At 41.5% G+C, this 19,193-nt stretch overlaps 1 protein-coding gene across 5 annotated transcripts in view; it reads right to left on the bottom strand.

The window, feature by feature from the left end:
• The window catches only part of slc8a2b (solute carrier family 8 member 2b), a 206,140-nt gene that overhangs the window by 28,351 nt on the left and 158,596 nt on the right, over nt 1–19,193 (bottom strand). For all 5 annotated transcript variants that reach the window (XM_026192632.1, XM_026192631.1, XM_026192630.1 and 2 more), the window contains 6 exons: nt 14,473–14,610; nt 14,143–14,370; nt 13,236–13,631; nt 7,510–7,635; nt 7,123–7,318; nt 4,964–5,094 (listed from right to left, as the gene is read on the bottom strand). In XM_026192632.1, the coding sequence (XP_026048417.1) occupies nt 4,964–5,094; nt 7,123–7,318; nt 7,510–7,635; nt 13,236–13,631; nt 14,143–14,370; nt 14,473–14,610 (1,215 nt within the window). The remainder of the gene's footprint in view (nt 1–4,963; nt 5,095–7,122; nt 7,319–7,509; nt 7,636–13,235; nt 13,632–14,142; nt 14,371–14,472; nt 14,611–19,193) is intronic.

Genomic DNA, 19,193 nt, shown 5'->3' with positions numbered 1-19,193 from the left:
ACCTAATCTGACGTGGGAGGCTATTGCAGAGTTCTGGAACATTAACTGAGAACAACCATTCGGCTGTAAGAGCCAACTGGGAATTAAGAATAGCTGAAAACTGCTGATCAATGGACCCGAGAGAGAAGCATGGATCTGATAGGTAACGTGGATTAAACCCCTGCAAGTACTTGTATGAGAAATAATGTTTTTATAATTGATCCTATACATCACCGTCATACATCAGCAAATTCAACTATTTAAGAATAGTTGAAATATGATCATGCTATTAGTTTTGCTCAGTCCAAAATATAACAAACTGCAGAATTATGTTTTTAAGCTCATTAATAGAAAGAAATGGTTGAAATTTACTTAAAAGTCTAAATTTAAGACAAGAATCAAAAACATACAAATCAAATTCTTTACCTGAGGTTTGAAACATGATGTCAGAGACCCAAGAACCATGTTGGGGTCTTCTCTGTTTTCTTTATATTATTGTAGGGTCTTTACTTCACAATATAAAGCACCATCAGGCAACTATTGTGGTTTTTTTGATGCTATATAAATAAAACTGAATTGCATTAAAGTAATAAGAATTCAATTAGTCTGATTTTAAATGGATTTCTCTTTGTTGTGACAGTTGTTTTTATACTGTTCCCTCATAGCGCCAAGAGTACAACCAGTACACTTTTTATGTGCTGACAAATTACATAATAAACTGTAAATCTGTAGAGCGTGGACTTACAAAAACATTGTTTTTAAGGCATTTGTTAAACTAGTCTTCAACTTAAATAATCCTTTCATGTTGTTTTTAGACAGTTTGGACAAAATTAAATATCTGAAGACATCAGCTTCAGGGAGTTTTACACACTGATTCATTAAATGAATGTCAGAATCAGAATACCTTATTAATCCCAAAGGAAATTATGGGTTACAGCAGGCTGCATGCTGGTTGGCGCATGCGCACAAAGAAAGGACCCCTTCCGACCATATTTAGGCCCATCGGCTGAACAAGACAACAAAATATGAGAAATCATATCAATGTGTATTTGTATTGTTACAGTCAAATTTTTTTTTATTTTTTAAATCTTGGTTTTGTATTTTCAATCTATTTCAGTTTCAGTGAGTTTCCTTTGTGAGTTCATGTTAAGTTTTTTGGTTGTTTAACTCTAAAATGATAAAAGTAGCAAAACCTCATCAGGCTGGCTCTGATAACAATGTAATCAGTCTGTCAAAGACTAAAACTAACACATTTTTATCTGATTTTAGTTAGTTTAGAGAACAAACAATATATTTTTTTAAAGATTTATTTGGGCTTTTATTATTTTCATTACAGAACAGCAGAGCAGACAGGAAACGAGGATGGAGAGCGGGTGAATGGTCTGGGGTGGAGTTAAACTCTGCTCTATAGCTCTCAGCACTCTTACAATATTATTTGATGTTTTAGTTTTGGTTTAGATTTAGTTTCCTAGAATAACCATCGCTTATAGCACAGGCATTGCTGTCTCTTGTCTTGAGTGTTTCCTGTGCTAACTGCTAAACACCAGAAAACCAAAGTTCTTGAAAATCGTATTTATTACCAACAAAAGTGCAAAGAAATGATGACGATCATTATCATTAAACTACAACTCAGTCACCAATGAAAGACTACCCAGAGTGTTTATTGGATTCAGACAACAGTAACTCTCCTGTGTCGTTTCTAATACAAAGCTGTGTTTTATAATTGAATGTCTCATCTCTGTTACTAATGGGGCTGATTTGCCTACTTCAGATACAGCACAGACCTTCATTCAATCAGCAAACATGAAGTGACAGTTAATTTAATCTTCATTATGCTGAAGAAGGAAACTTTGTGCGTGGCTCTGTGTGAGGCCACAAGCATAGCGCCTGGTCTGCAAATAATGCAGATTAAAAATTGATCAAATGAAATTTTGTGCCTTAAGTAATCAGACAAAGTAATGATCAGCTGCATTTATTTGACTGGAATAAACTGTGCTGAGAAGAGGAGACACGTTTTCAGAACTGCTAATTGTCTCCTTTTTTTTTGACACAACAATTATGACTCTTCATTACAACAAAGAGTGCTGACAATGAGACCTGTTATTGGCTCTGTCAGATTGATCTCTCTCGTATAGTCAGAGCCTGTGAAGGCTGCGGTGACCGTCACACAGTGGAACTAATGCGACAGAGAAAGTGGAGCTCTGGCAGAGAGCTGAAGTATTCAAGTTTAATTGGTTTCCCTGCTGCTCGTTTCTAACTGGAACGGCGTTCGATGAAATCGGTGCTGGTGAAAAGGATGACACTGACCTTTGTAATATAGTTACTCCACATCTGGCCATCCGCTCACTCGTGGTGGAGAGGCCAATTTATGCTGCCAGTTTTTCAGATGTCCACACTTCTTCTTATTTAATGTGGCTCTTTAGGCTATTGTACCACCCCTCCACTCATCCCCACTTCCTTCTGATCTCCCATCACATTTTGAATCCAAGCACGGATTAGCCGGCTTACCATGTCTCCTTTTAATGCAGACAGCATGCAGCACTTTAGAGATAATATTCTTGGTTTCACATTAAGAAAAACATCTTTATTGTGTTATTTGATCCCAAATTCAAAGGTTTTGATATTTGTAGTAAAAGATGGGGAACTCTGAAGCACTTCACTTCACTGATCATCGAAAACTAAACTAAAAACAGTTTTTTACAGTAATAGTGCTGAATTATTGGAAGCAGCAGGCAGTTTTTGAAGGTTGAGAAGGAGGCAGTACAAACACGTTCACTTAATCACAAAGGTACTGGAATCTTAAAATAAAACGCAGATCTTTAATGAAAAAGTAATGAGTTAGAAAAACACAAAAACCAAGCTTGAAAAAGGGTTTCATCTCTAAATGTGAGTAAAAGCAAGAAGCAGCAAGCTCTGTAAGTTATTTTGAGCCCTTGATTAAATGAACAGGAAGAGACTGACTGACATTTTAATTTCAGTGGTTACCAAGATACAGAAACTGTGTCTGACATCTGCTTGTCGACTTTTCTTCAGAAGTTTTAAAGGTTGGGCTGAAAATGGTGATCCAGCGTAGAAGCACCAAAATCCCACAGTTCCTCCTCACTTAAGTGTGACGTTTTTTTACACATAACTCAAACATCTGGATTTTTTAAAGCTTTAGGTTATGGGAACATGAGTGCTCAGACCGACACAGGCAGTATCAGCTCATTACTGCCTGCTTGGCTTCACTTCCACTAATTTGAGGGGCTGAATTGGACGTCTCCATCGTGTTTGTGCTCTTTGTGCATCGGTGAAATGTGCTAACAAATAATATGCCGTGCAGTGAGAAAGAGTCAATCAGAGAAGTCTCTGTATCGGGTTCTGAGAGTCAAAGTATTTTATTTAGATTAGCACTAATTAAAAGGCATCTGTGTCGTTGTGACGGAGCTTTAAAATGTCCAGAAGCAGCTTGTTAAACAAACTTGCTAGTCTTAGTTAATAGATAACTTAGCAGTGAACCAACACGACTGGTTTACGTGAGAGGTGAGTGATAACTGCCATCTTTGGGATTACAGAATTGCCACAGGTTTCAATATCATCTCTCTTTTTTCTAATACTTTAATTTTATGTTTATAATTTCAGCTGCTCATAGATTCTCAGCAAACCCGTGACTTTCTGCTTTACATTCATGTTAGTGGGAACAAACATAACCCACATGTAGAAGCAGCAGAATGAGCAGTAGTAGTCTGACTGGAAGCAACAGTATTTTTCCCTCCCAGCCGCGAACCCGGGCTTCTGTTTTTCCAGAGCCTTTGTCTGTCTCTCCTCCCGGGACTCTCATTATGTATCTCCTCATCCCTCTCCCACCTCTTTCTCCTCACTTTGATCTCCTTGGAAATCTTCCCAGATTTCACAGTCACTGTGGAGGAAGCCCGCAGAGTGTTTGTGCATTTTTATAAAGTAAAACTCTCAGTCCAGAGCTCCTCCTGCACCAAAGCTGGTGACTTACCGTGTGTAGGTCCTAATTAGAAAATCAGCTGAATTAGAAATCTCTTCACCAACTTGGAGCTCAAAGCTTTTGGGATGAACTGACAGGTATATTTCATAATTCATATAATCAGCTATACAGTTTCCCACAGGGATCATTAAAGATTCAACTTGTCTCCAAAAAAACCTTCAATAAATCTTTAACACTGAAGTTCCCTTATTGTCAAACTCATCTTCCATCTGCCACGATGAAGGAAGAGAGTACTCTTAAACTGTGTCTGTGTCGTGGTCACTGCTGTGTCCTCACTTCTCTTTTTGTTCCTCCTTTGTGCTTCTAACACTTTTCACTGTTTCTTCTGTGCATCAGTGTCTGAGCCTCCCTCTGTCTGTGTTCACTCGCTCTTTTTACTTCCTGTTTTATTATGAAGTTTTTGCTTTGTCCCTTTCAGAGTTTAAGATTTATAAGACTGCTTCCACGTTCAAGCTTCAGCCGTGTCTTGTTTCCCTGTACTTGTATTTCTGCCTCTAAGAAAGCAAAACTCTTGAGCGTCTTGGATCCAAATGGCCAACATTAACATACCAAAACCTGTACAGGGAGAACATGCAAACTCCACATGGAAATGCTCAGCCTGACTTCAAACCCAGCGACACTAATGCTGCGAGCAACACTGATAACCGCTGAAAGGCCTGCTACAGTTTCTGCATCCATAAGATCCATGCCAGGGTCAGCTGGGGTCTGAGTGATGTAACTTTTAACATCAGATGGTGAGGACAAGACTCCCTGTAGTATTTTGTGATTGTGTAAACTGGCCTGAGCTTATATAAAAGGAACAGCTACTCATCCGTACTGTCAGCAGCTGTCCATGTCCCCAACAAAGTATAAGCCCCACCTGAGTCACTGTTGTTGTGTTCCTGTGATTTTTTGTATACGGTTAACCTTGTGTTTCTTTGTTTTTAATAAAAGGATGTTTTTTTAAATGGCAGGTTATCTTCTCTTCGCAGTCTTCCCTGAACTCACCTTGATCTCTTTGCAAGTCTCTCCAGGCTTGAACACCAGCGTTCCTTCGGTGTATTCGTAATCTGATCCAGCGTTGGCTGAACCATCTTCTGTTCTGTAGTCCACATAGAAAGTATTCTCTCCCAGACCACCTAAACAACAGAAATAAAACACAGTTACACTGGATATATTACACAATATTATTTCTGTGAGCTGTATCTATCTGTACTGTGATGTTCACACTCTTACAAAACCTATATAGGAAGATAAGCTGACTCTCAGTTACTTTTGCATTTATGTTGCTCGTGTTTTTCACCAGCAGATTTTGTTTTCCTTATGATTTCAGAACTGAAGCCAAAGCGCTTTGAGCCAACTGTTGTTGAGATTTGGAGCGATATAAATAAATAAATACATATGAATAAAACTGAACTGAATTTAACTGAAATACATTTATTCAACATATCTAAAGGGGGACTCTATTTTAAATTTGGATGAATTTAGACTTCCTTTTACATGCTAGTGATTGTCTTGGAGTGTCTAAATCTATTCATGACTAAAACTGGAGGTGGAAACCAGACCTTTGTACATAAGGTGCACAAAGGTCTAATGAGTGAGATTTTTAAAAAGGAAACATGAACAAGCTCGCAACAAGAAAAGAAACGATAAAGATAGAAGGAACATTTTGTTCTTTTTAATATTAGCAGATCTGGGAATTGAAATGCAGATAAATTAAAAGTGCAACAAGCTCCAGCTCGCACTGGAGCGGTTCGCAGCCGAGTGTGAAGCAGCGGGAATGAGGATCAGCACCTCCAAATCTGAGGCCATGGTTCTCAGCCGGAAAAGGGTGGAGTGCCCACTCCGGGTCGGGGATGAGTTCCTGCCCCAAGTGGAGGAGTTCAAGTATCTCGGGGTCTTGTTCGCGAGTGATGGGAGAAGGGAGCCGGAGATCGACAGACGGATTGGGGCTGCAGCTGCAGTAATGCGGACGCTGCACCGGTCCGTCGTGGTGAAGAGGGAGCTGAGTGTAAAAGCGAAGCTCTCAATTTACCGGTCGATCTACGTCCCTACCCTCACCTATGGCCACGAGCTGTGGGTAGTGACCGAAAGAACGAGATCGCGGATACAAGCGGCAGAAATGAGCTTCCTCCGAAGGGTGGCTGGCCCCTCCCTTAGAGATAGGGTGAGAAGTTTGGCCATCCGGGAGGGGCTCAGAGTAGAGCAGCTGCTGCTCCACATCGAAAGGAGCCAGCTGAGGTGGTTCGGGCATCTGACAAGGATGCCCCCTGGGCGCCTCCTGGGTGAGGTGTTCCAGGCATGTCCCACCGGGAGGAGGCCCCGGGGCAGACCGAGGACACGCTGGAGAGATTATATCTCTCGGCTGGCCTGGGAACGCCTTGGTGTTCCCCCGGATAAGCTGGAGGAGGTGGCTGGGGAGAGGGAGGTCTGGGCCTCTTTGCTTAGGCTGCTGCCCCCGCGACCCGGCCCCGGACAAAGCGGATGAAAATGGATGGATGGATGGAAACATGAACAAACGAATTTAAGAATTTGAAGGAAATAGTCATGAATCTACAGGCTGAAATGTATGCATCTGGATTTTTGACACCAGAATATGTGTGTGTGTGTGTGTGTGTGTGTGTGTGTGGGAGGGGGGAATCCTATTCAGCTGTATTATGTATAGCTGTCCATCAATCAGTGCCTCCCATCTAGGTGCCTTAGAATCAGGCATATATATCAGAAACTCTGACATACTTAATAAAGCTGTGTGAAAAAATTGCTTTCGTACTGTGACCACATGGATGGGTCAAAATGTGGTAGCTGGTCATTGACAATTACTCCAAAAACCCCCAAAAACCTTTTCTTGGGATTCCTCAAAACAAGCTACGTGAATTTTTTTCAAACTGCTGTGTTAAAAAAAGAAATTCTGTTTAAGCACGGGTTACTGCTGGCTCTCTTTAAAGTGCTTCTTCCATAAGTACTTTTACAAGTAATTAAATGTCTTCCTTTAGGTTCAGTGGAGGAAACTGACCACAGGTCGGATCAAAGACAGAAAAAGTTTAGATCAAATGTTGCACTGATTTGTAGAACAGAAAGATTTTATGCTTTATTACCACAGCAGCTCTCAGCCTCTTGTCTTATTTATGTGGACTCATTATAAGCTTATGCGTAATTCATTTCGCTACCTTGACACGCCACAGCCAGCATCAGGACGCCGCAGTTCTCCATGCACTGACTGTGAGGACTCTCAAATGAGATGCGGCTGCACACAGCCATGTCGTCGTCTTCTGGGGCCTCCTCATCAGCTACGGCTGTGCGCCGCGCGTGGTCCGCTGCATGCTTCTTCAGGACGTTTCCAGCTCCGATCATCATACGAGTCGCCTTCAGGGAGAGGAAGAGGAGGATGAGGGGTTAAAGGAAACAAAGAGTACAGAATCATTTTTAGAAGCCCTTGAACTACTTTATGCGTTCCCACAGTTCTGGACAACCTTGTGTGTTTACCTCAGGGCCTAAGAGAGAGAGACAGTGTGTGTGTGTGTGTGTGTGTGTGTGTGTGTGTGTGTGTGTGTTACCTGAATGCGGTAAAAAGCTCGGCTCTTCTGCTGGTGCAGCAAGGCGTAGTAGTTGGCCAGCTCCACCAGCTGGTCCAGCTCTTTATCAGGATATTTCTGCTTCAACTCCTTCAAGATACGAATCACCTGGAGGAAAGATGAGAGGACACAAATATGCTTAAGATGGAATCGACACGACAGAAGAGCGAGACATTCTCATCACGTACAGTTTCTGCAGACACGTTTCCACTCACGTAAAAGAAAAGAATTTCTCACTGCCTCCAAGACTAAATATTTTAGTGGCTGCCCAAATCATCACTCCTCCGCCCCGTGTAATAGTTGGTATGCAACTGGTATGAACTGCTGTGCATCGTGACCAAACATTGGTCTCGTCTGTTTGAAGGACATCGTTCCAGAAATTTTGGGCTTTGCTCAGACATAATTTTGCAAACTTAAGCTGTTCTGTCTTTTTTAGAATTCCTGGGAAGACTGAGGAATTGTGTTAACACACAACTAATGCTCCAGACCAGCAAACTGTCAAAACTTCTGCTTTCACAGAGCTCATCACACTTGTTGAAGATCAACTGATCAAGTGCAGTTTGTTAGCAGTGTCTGGCTGCTCTTTACTCTCCCCCCCCCCCTTTGGATACAGTACAGGTACATTTAGTATTTTACAAGATTGCATCAAGTCTTAGAGATATAAAATACAAAAAAGGCTAACACAGAAATATCTTATATACTTTTTCAGTTTCATAATAACAGAATCACTGCATCTTTTCTCTAAAAGCTCGAGCTATCAAAAGGATGACATTTTGAAATAATAACCTCCAACAACTTTCAAGCATTAAAAGAGAAAATGTCATCAGTTAAAGGAATAAATTACCCCTTTGCTGTCCAAAGACAGTCACACAAAGAGGCCTGATGTCTAATTACATTTGATCACATGAGTTGGTGCAGAAAACATCCCACATTTGTGCTACTTGAAATGGTCAGCAAAAAAAATCAAAACTAAACAAAACTAACATAATGCCTTTTCTCCATAACGATATAAAAAAGTTTTATTGTCTATAAAAAAGATATAACATAACCCACTCTCAGTCTGTACCAGGTACTCTGCAGATTTACAAATAGACCATTAAGCAAACACAAATATGGTAATACTTAAACCATTTCTTTCATTTTCTCTACACAACATGAAACACAGGTTGTTTCTGGCATTTTAACAGGAGCTGTGAACCTGCTCTTAAAATATGTAAAAATGTGCAGGTCTGACTCCCCTGATGGGCTGTTCTTTGTCTTGTCTTGTTTACAAGGACTGAAAGAGACAAAAACATTGATGCTGAGTATGGGAAATAAGTCTGTCTGTCCAACAGCAGTTTATTAGACAAACAAGACTAAGTCAGTCTTGCAGATTTTGATAAGCACCTTTGGCCTGTGCTACCGGGTGTAGAGAGAGGATCCAAATGCCTATCAGGAATCTCAAAGAGATGCAAAGAGGAACTTTATTTGTTTTATAAATAAAAAAGAGAACAAAATGCTGTGCACAACACCAGCGAGAGAACCTGGAAGGAAGTAATGAAACTGAGTCACAAAAAACAGATAACAAAAAACCTTGTAGACAAACAAGAGTGAACAGCGTGTTTCCTTGTTAATGTGTTATTTTTTCAGTTATGGATGTATTTGCAAGACTCGGTGTGGCGTGATTAACTTTTAGAATTTCTTTGGATCTGAATCCAGAACTTTTGTGAAGGATTCTTTGTAATGTGGATTAAAATAGTCCTGCTGGATCCAGGGACTCGGGCCATATGTGGTCTGCTTTGGTCTGTCTTCCCTCTAAGAGCGACTGTTAGCAAAAAAAGAAATAACCCTTTTCAGTGTAACCTGTATGTGCTGCATATGCATGGAGCCAGGTTTCACAGTAAGTGATAGCTCAGTATCAATAAAGGAGTGAGTGGTCCTGAAGGGGTCACCTCAGTGAGAGGAAGTGAAGCCCACAGCCTGAGGCTGCGTTCTGCCTCTGCACACATTTACATCAAGTTTCTGCCCACACAGCGAACTCAAATAGCAAAACTGCAGGGGTGGAGTGCACTCGACACTTTCAGCTGGCTTTCAGGGTGCGAACCTACCTAAAAGGCCATTTAGCACAATATTATCAGCAGAATAACGTTTAACCCTCAACTTTAAGGCTACTTTTTCTCTGGTACTAAATACAGTACTGTACATTTCGGTACAGCTTGTGATATCTGAGCATGAACCGCACATACAGCAAAATTAGGAGTAAAAAAGCAAAATGTAATTACATTTCTAAAACTCCAATTATGTAAGTATGGGCAGCGTCTTCAAACTTGTCACCCAAGTCCAAGGTAAACTGTGAAAATACCTGTGAAAGGCAACTTTAAAAAAGTCCACTTTGGAGCATATTTTAGCTTAAAATATCAGAATGATATTTTAAAGCCTGGTTTAATTGGGCCAGAAAAATGATGTGGATGAGGACCTGTTTGTCTCTCAGTTCTTACTGTCTGTCTAGCTTTTATTTTAATAAAGTTTCTTCCCAAGAGTCTCATTTCTCTGCTTTTCTCATTTTCCATCCTCAGTTCTAAATCAAGTAAATTATATTTATAGAGCCAAGTATTACAAGGTCTCCTCAGGGGGTTTTATGATTTGTACTGTTGATAGATTTTCAGTTCAGATAAGAAAAAAGTTCGTTCTACTCCTCAAAAGTAAGAGCCGTTAATCTTTTCACAGCAGATGTAAATGGGCTTATTGTCATCTGCATTCCAGACAGGTGCAAAGCAGCGATTGTTAACAAAATGAGATTATAAAGTGCAGAACAAAGCATGCATGCTTCACTCGAGGAAATTTAAACTGGAGACACATTTATCTGCATTTGAGGCGCTTAACAAATTTATCAGACGAGATTTCATAAAAACAAGAAAACACAAGTACTTTAGAAATCTGTTAAAAACTTGTTCAAAAAACTAAAAGTTATGTTTTTATTTATGAGGCAAAATAACAAACTTTTTACATGTGTTCTGAGCCAGAAGCCAGAAAATAATGAAGCACATATTCAAATACTTAAATTAAATCTTCTGTTCTGCTTTTTTGTAACACAGTACATTTGTAAATTTAATAATTATATTTTAGTATGAAAAATATAATTTAGACTAAGGAGCGTGGGCCTGTGGCAGAAACCTTACACTGGGTGGTGTTTGAAATGTACTGAGCACTCTATCTTTCTGTCTCCTGCTGAGAAATAATCCATTATTTTTCGCAATTCTGTCGTCTTGATGCACGCTCCATCATCCAGGTAAGTAAATCTCCAAAAGTTGATTGTGTTCATCTGGACGTAGCGTTTTGTGGGAGAAACGTTTCGTCACTCATCCAGGTGACGTCTTCAGTCTCAGCTGACTGCAGGTTTCAATCTTATAAACAGTAAATTTGCATAATGACTGAAACCAGCCCACTGAAGGAACAATGGGCTGGGAGGTCAGTTCCTTAATCACAGTTATGTAAATTCTCATGGTCATTGATCAACAACCACTGATCAATAACCATGAGTACCATTCACAGAGAGTTGGGGAATGGCTGCAATCACAGCATTGTAAGATGGTGACAGATGTACCCTTAGGCCCCCTCCTCGATTCAGAGATGGTCTTTCCCTTTTCACGTAAACGGCCTCCTTGACTCCGCCCTCAAACCAGCGTTCCTCCCTGTCCAGGATGTTACATCCTCATCATTGAAAGAGTGTCCACTGGCCTGTAGGTGTGAATAGACTGCAGAGTCCTGGCCTGACGAGGTGGCTCTTCTGTGTTGTGCCATCTGCTTCGCCAGAGGTTGTTTGATTTCCCGATGTATAAATCCTGGCAATCCTCCTGCACTTAACAGCGTACACTATGTTACTCTGTTTGTGTCGGGGGACCCGATCCTTGGGGTGGACCAATTTTTGGCGCATGTTTTGGGGTTTAAAAGCCGCAGAGACCTGGTGTTTAGAAAAAATGCGTCTCAACTGCTCCGATACTCCTGACACGTATGGGATCACTACAGGTTTTCGCTTGGGCAGCGGTTGTCCTTCTCTCCTGGATCGGCTGGAGCTTTCTTTAGGTGCCTTCCCAGCTTTGACAAAAGTCCAGCTGGGATAACCACATTTACTCAGGGCCTTCTTGATGTGCTGTTCTTCTGCCTCTCTGGCTGCTGTGTCTGTGGGGATGGTGTTCGCTCTGTGTTGTAGCGTCCTGATGACACCCAGTTTGTGCTCCAGTGGATGATGAGAGTCAAACCTTAAATACTGATCTGTATGTGTAGGTTTATGGAACACGTCAGCTTTTAGATGTCCCCCATTCCTGATGGAAATCTCACAGTCTAAGAAGGCTAACCTGCCACTTTTCATATCCTCCCTGGTGAATTTGATGTGTTGGTCCACCGAGTTTATGTGATCCGTGAATTGTGGTACATCCTGAGATTTGATTTTCACCCAGGTGTCATCCACATAGCTGAACCAATGGCTTGGTGGTGTTCCAGGGTAGGACAGCAAAGCCCTCTTTTCCACTTCTTCCATGTACAAATTGGCCACGATGGGTGAAACTGGGGAGCCCATGGCACACCCATGTTTCTGCCTGTAGAACTGACCCTTGTATGTGAAGTAGGTGGAATGAAGGCACAGTTCAAATACACTTGGTCGATGCTGAGAGTGGTCCTGTTGCTGAGGTTGGTGTCATCCTGTAATCTCTTACGAACTACCTCCAACGCTTCTGTGACTGGGATGCAAGTGAAGAAAGATGTAACGTCGTACGAGACCATGGTTTCATCTGCCTCCATAATGACATCTCTCACCTTCTCAACAAAATCCAGGGTGTTCTGGATGTGGTGTTCAGAGCTGCCCACCAGCGGGTTCAGGATGGAAGCCAGAAACTTGGAGATGTTATAGGTGACAGAGTTGATCATACAGACAATCGGTCTTAAAGGTGCACCCTGTTTATGTATTTTCAGTAAACCATACAGACTTGGTGTAGATTCCCCTGGGTATAGCTTCACTGGGCTGGTTTCAGTCATTATGCAAATGTACTGTTTATAGGTTTGGGGAAACCTGCAGTCAGCTGAGACTGAAGAAGTCACCTGGATGAGTGACGAAACGTTTCTCCCACAAAAACGCTACGTCCAGATGAACACAATCAGCTTCTGGAGAACTACAATTCTGTCCTAAAAAAGCAGAAAGTGCAAGTTTAGATTTTTCACCAACATAAAAATGTGGGAAATCCAATTATGAAATGAATATATGGTAAGCCACATATGCAATGACCCCAGAGTCCAAATGGATTTACATTCTAAAGATTACATGAAAATGAAACACTTGTTTCTTCATTTCCTCACTTTGAACACAGATTTTCCACACATAGCACTAAGATGTTCTGCACAAACCAGAAATGCATCTGAGGAATGGAAAGAAAAACTTTGTTTGCATAGTGACAGTGTTAAAATGTGCAGTAACAAGTGCTCCATAGGTTTTTGTTGTTTTCCTGTCTGTCTTCAGAAATATTTTTATTTATGTTTTGACTCTCTGGTTTGCTGATCTGATGGTTGAAGTTCACCTGTTTTATAGGAAGACCTTTCACACAGTTTTATGTAACACATCATCTGGCGTGTAACTGAATCTCTCAAACTAACAGTCTAATGTTTGATTCTGATGTTGTGCTTGTGATCAGATGCTCTCCTATGCTGCTCTCTGAAGATTCTTCCCGTCTCTGTCTCACCTCCTTGCGGCTCTCATCCAGCTCCTTGCTGCTTTCCACATTGACTGTAGCGCTGGTGGAGTGGGGCAGATTGGCTCCCCCTCCTGTTCCCACGGCTCCTGCTGCCGCTCCAATGTTGTTGGCTGTGGCGCCTGTGGTCCCGTCCTGAGTGCCGCCCCCACAGTTTTCAGCAGGAACCACAGCGCCCCCTCGCGCTGGGAACTTGCCATCTATGATCATCTCCATGCCGCCTTTGTTGGGTGTCAAATCCCCTTCAGTCTCGACAACGATGCCATGGCGCTTGTCGGCTCGGTAACGCTTGCCCATGTATTTGTAGAAGAGCAGGCGCCGATCAGCGATCCAAGCCAGGATGACGCAGACAGGGAAGAAGAGCAGGGTGACCAGGGCCTCCCACACCTGAAACACACATGGAGATTATAAAGTTAGAACTATTATAGTCGTTAAAGATCAGTCATCCATCCATCCATTCATCTATCCATCTTCTTAACAGCTGAAGTAACTCTGAAGGAGGAGCTCTGAACCCGGGATCTGCTTGCTGTGAGGCGACCTGGCCCATAAGGAAACAACAGTATGTGGTCACATTTGGATTCACAAGTTAACATCACTACTTGTGTGGTAAAAAAGAATAAGAGATATCTTTGCTTAGAAGTTTGTCCATCAGCAAGCAGGAAGAAGACGATATTGACATGTCTCCCTCCACATATTCCCCAACCTCTAAAACAAATAAAAGACAAAAACTGCTCCGTGTCAAAACTATTTCCTGATCACTTCGCTTCACGTCTTCATGTTAGAGGGTTCATTTGAGAACTTACCAATTTACCAAAAAGATGAATAAATATCTGGTATGTTGCCACTGCACCTCTGAGCTCACTGATTCTTTCATCCTCTCACACTGAGTCTGCCTCACCTCCACGACACCCGGTGATATGATAGACAGGATAAGGTAGAGCCAGATGTAGGCGAAGATGCTCCAGAACGCGGTGATGAAGAACACCCGCAGATGTTTGATCTTCCGGCTCTGGCCGTTGGGGATCACCCACACGCAGATCCCGATGATCACAAACATGTTGAAGGCAGCACTGCCGACGATGGTTCCTGGACCCAACTGGCCAGCCTTGAATTCGTGACCACACACCTGCAAAAAGTTTGTAACAGGGAGAGGAAAGACAAGTCTACTTACCATCTGCATCTCAATAAACGATACACAGAGTTACTGTGTGTGTGTGTGTGTGTGTACCTCTATAACAGAGAGCAGTATCTCTGGAGCGCTGGAGCCCAGAGCCATGAGCGTCAGATTGGACACTGTTTCATTCCAGATTCGAACCGTCATCACTGACGTTTCCCCGTTAGGCATAGTGATGGTCACCTCCTTCTCCTGTTGGCCCAAACACACAATTTGTGTTAGCGTGCTTGATGTAAAAAGTCTGGACTACGTAGAAGGATGAAGATGTAACCTGCCCCACCCTAGGCTGAACAGAGAGTTAGGAAGATGCCAGTCCACGGTCTGTGTAAACCTCCACATCCTTATCAGATTATTTCTTCTTCTTCATCCACCAAGTAGTCATAGATACGCTGTTCATACCTCAAAAGAAGCGGCTCGTTCATGCACTGTTCGCTTCTATTCAGATTTTTTAAATTAGACACTGAATGGAGAGACTCGTTCTCTTCTCTGCTGTCACTCCTCTTCCTTTAGGCACATTTTCACGGTACCTCTTACAGTTTTTCAGTTTTGGTCAAAACTGTCCAGAGAAATCTCTCAAATCTCTCCCCGTTCATGTACACTGGGAAGCTAAAGTGAGGTTAGAGTGAGACATGCAGAAAATCTCGTCTGAAATTTTGGTATTTAATCTGCCGCTGTGACCACAATTTTTAACCTACAGCCATCATTTTACCTGCAAAACGTAGCTACGCTTGTTTGCTTTTCAAAAAGCCATGCCTCAAAGCCCACACATGCATACTTTTTGAACTACAGCCATTTGTTTCAGAGGAATGCCATCATGTGCTTTCATTCATGAGTTTCCAACAGTCATGGAGAGAAAGAAAAAATCTTTTTTAACTTGCTCTCCTTGTCACAGTCTGCTCAGGCAAACTGCATGGAGTGCAAAGAGTGGACCCAGGTCTGGACATACTAAAACTCAAACATAACTGATGATGAGCGGTTTATTTAGGCAGACAAAACAGTACAAAATAAAAGGACGAAAACAACATAAAACTAAACAATGACCTACACTGGTTAAACTAGAAAAGAAACAAGAACCAAGAAAAATCTTGGGGAACAGAAAACAAACAAGAAAAACTCTAAACATAGCAAAGTGATATGGAAATCTGAAAGCACGACATGGCATGGGAAAAACGCAGCCGATCCGGCAAGGAGTGACTGAAAACACTTGGACTAAATACACACAGGAGGATAATGAGGGAAGTGGGAACACATGGGGAAATGGCTGACACACATGAACATAACGACATAATGTCTACTAATTCAGTTTGCATGTTGAAGTATTTCTGGTCAAGATATATAAGATTGTTAGTATGTTAGGCAAGGTCCTTAAAGGAACATAATAGTTGTTTAAATGTGTTATTGGTTGACAGAGCACTCGGCATAGAAAAATAGGAATCTAAGTAGCAGCCAGTCCACACCTCCCTGTTGTTTCAAGAATGAAAAACCAAGAAGGATTTTCTTTTTTGCTAATACGTTTTCCATGGTGATCTGTATGAGCCTCTGGACAGTAAAAAGTCACTGTTCTCACATGCTGGGGCTGCAGATAATGCAGTGGGGCTGTATCCCAATTCAGGCTCTGCAGCCTTAAAGGCCGCATTTTAAGGCCGATTACGTCACAGCGACGCGACGAAGGCTGTCCCAATTCGCAGGCTGCTCGAAATGCGGCCCTCAAATGCGTCCTTCATTTCCCTGAATTTTAAGGATGTGGCGGCGTAGACTTCGTGGCCCAACATATCCCAGAATGCATAGCGCGGCGGTGGGTGTGGATAATTTTGCCAAAAAAAAACGGCGGAAGAGTAAACTTTTAAAAGTAAGTACTTAATATTATGTCACTTCTTTATGTGCAAATGTTTAATAACGAAGAACATTAAAATATTACTGTCGGCAAAGTTATGTGACATCAGTGACGTTTGTACTAACTTGGTTTTAAAGCCTTTACTTTAAAATATACGCCGTTCAATAGCTGAGCTTAATCTTACAGAGAATGATCAAAGCTCATGTAGAAACAAACAAACAAATGAACAAAAGATTTTCTCCTTCATTTCTGTCAAACAAAGCTGAAAAGTTTCCAGCTGTTAGTATCATGGTTGCTAGGCAACCTGGGCAGCACGAAGGAGGCTAAACCGTCCCATTTCACAAGCCTCGCACTTCCGGCCTTAGCGGTCTTTGAGTACGCGGCCCTTGTGGACCGTTAAGGCTGCGTACTTTAAGGCTGCAGACCCTGAATTGGGATACAGCCTGGGTAGTACCGTTACCTCACAACGACAGTGGTCCTTTCAGTTTGCATCCCAACTTAGATGAAGGGGGACAATTTTTCTTCTTGTTAACAAGAAGAAGTTCAATATCTCTACCTGCTGAGAATTTGCAGTGAGAACAAATCTTCCATGTTCTCATCCAGTCCTGTGTTTTAAAAACGACCTTTCCATTCCACTAAACAGCATTTTTAATTACATCTCAGGAAAGCAGTTTTGCAGTTTTAATACCTTACATTTAACAAGATAGGCAGTGTCATCCAGCCAAGTAGAGTTTGACTTCCAGCTACTCACTCACTTATTTTCAGATTAGATTTTCTTTCAAATGTAATTTTCATACTCCGTGTTGTTGTGTTGTAGGCACCAAAACTATCAAGTTTTCATTGAGGGAAAGGTTTGGATTCAAATACAAATGTTCATAATGTTAACCACATTAGAGGCTTGAGCTCCATTTTCTGCAGCATAAGCCTGAAAACATTAACAGAACTAAAAAAAATAAAATAAAAAACTAAAAGTCAAATATTTTCACAGTTTAAACATTTGGATCCGTGAACATGACTTACACTATTTTTCATTAACTTCTCCCAAAACGGTTAAGTTAACAAAAAAAAAAGTTTAAAACTCAGTTAAAAACCTGAAGGTTGAAAATGTGCTTCCTATCTAAAGTCAACATTTATTACTGGCTTTGAAAGGGAATTTTTATATATGCAGCCAGCAAGTTTGCTTTTACTCCCGTTCCTCATTTCTTTCTTGATCACGCGTACAATCTATGACCACAAAGAAAGAAAATAAACAGAAAAGCCACGTTGATAATAAAGGTGTCTGTTGAAAAAAGAATCCACGAAAAAAACAAAACACATTTCCCTCTAAATCAGAATTCAGTTTATGTGAGTGGGAATGTAATTTTTCTGAGTCGTGGCTCTCTTGTCGTATTTATCTACATAGAGACAAAGAGACAGATTTATCTCTCTGCTTCTGCTGTATTCATCACCATTAGCAGTTTATTCGCTGACATAGTCGTTACTACATTTACTCTGTTTCCTTTGCATTCATAAATCCTCATAACAGGAGCTCACACAGGAAGTGAAGTGTAGAACAGCGGTCCCCAACCTTTTTTGCGCCACGGACCGGTTTATGCCCGACAATATTTTCACAGACCGGCCTTTAAGGTGTCGCGGATAAATACAACTAAATAAAACTAGTACCAGTACTGAAAAGTTATTCATAACACACGTGAAAAGACCCAGGAAAACCGAGTTAACGATAAAAACGATAACAAAATAACGCTGAAAACCGATAAAAACCCTGAAAACCATACATTTCACAGCTGAGCCTCAACTCTCGCGGCCCAGTACCAAACGACTCACGGACTGGTACCGGTCCGAGGTCCGGGGGTTGGGGACCGCTGGTGTAGAACATGTAGGGTCAGCACTCCCACATACTCCTGCAGTGTACAGACACACCAGCACACAGACTGACCGGAGCCCTGACCGGTAGATGGTGCAGAGGTGGTGCTGTGCCTGCCACGGTGATGGATTGTGGGGTACACACTCAGATATCCGTGTACACTGACCATGAAGGGGATGGATGAGCTAATGTTTCCTGTGGCTTCTACCACCATGCCTATTACTTTGTTGTCTTTCCCGTTAAGAGCCCCTTATCTGACAGATTTCTCATTACATTCAATCTCAGTGTAATTCCTCTGGATCCCTGTATATGTATCTGTTAGGCTCAGGGAATGACCTGAATGGAGTTGGACAGCTCCTGTGGAAAGATGAGTTGCGGTCAAGAGGCTCCACTAAAAATGATTTACTAAGCTGTCACCGGAACCAAATTAACCTGGACTGCATTTGACCGTGTGACTGGTACTTTAAACTAGATGGTGGTTGTTTGCCTCCACAGCTGTTTTCAGGCTGGATGCCTGCTTAAATTTTCCAGAGTAAATAAATGCACTTGCTTATTTTCAAAAGTAATTAGTTACTTAGTTACTTTTTAAAAACACGATTTACAACATGAATAGGTAATAAAGCGATAGATCTTTTAGCCCAATTCTACTTTTTTTGCATAATCCATCATATAAAATGTAATCAAATGGAAAAGTCTCTTTCTAAAACTTGTTTTGTTAGTTTTAATCTTTTAACTTTATGCATCAAGCAAACATTAAATGATATGCAACATTCTCTGACTGGAAGAAATTTGTTGAACATTTAAACCTATTTTCTGCACATTCCAGCACATAAAATAAAATAGTTGTTTGTGTTTACACTCACTCTTTCTAATAGATGTGAGTAAACCACAGCAGAAAATAAATAAAATCAAAGACTCAGCGGTCCTGTTGCTCTATTTTCACCTGTTTAGAAGGAGTGGGGCAGGCGGAGGTTTACCCTGGTGCAGGTGTGTTGTAGCGGTCAGTGGAAGGATCTGGGAGTTTCACATTCCCGTGGCAGCGTACTGTCGGTGCTTGCTCAGAAGTTTAGGGGGTTT

The sequence above is a fragment of the Astatotilapia calliptera genome, chromosome 14 (genome assembly GCF_900246225.1).
Source record: "Astatotilapia calliptera chromosome 14, fAstCal1.2, whole genome shotgun sequence".
Lineage (NCBI taxonomy): Eukaryota > Metazoa > Chordata > Actinopteri > Cichliformes > Cichlidae > Astatotilapia > Astatotilapia calliptera.
The sequence above is the reverse complement of the archived record's forward strand: the minus strand, read 5'-3'. Positions and strand labels throughout refer to the sequence as shown.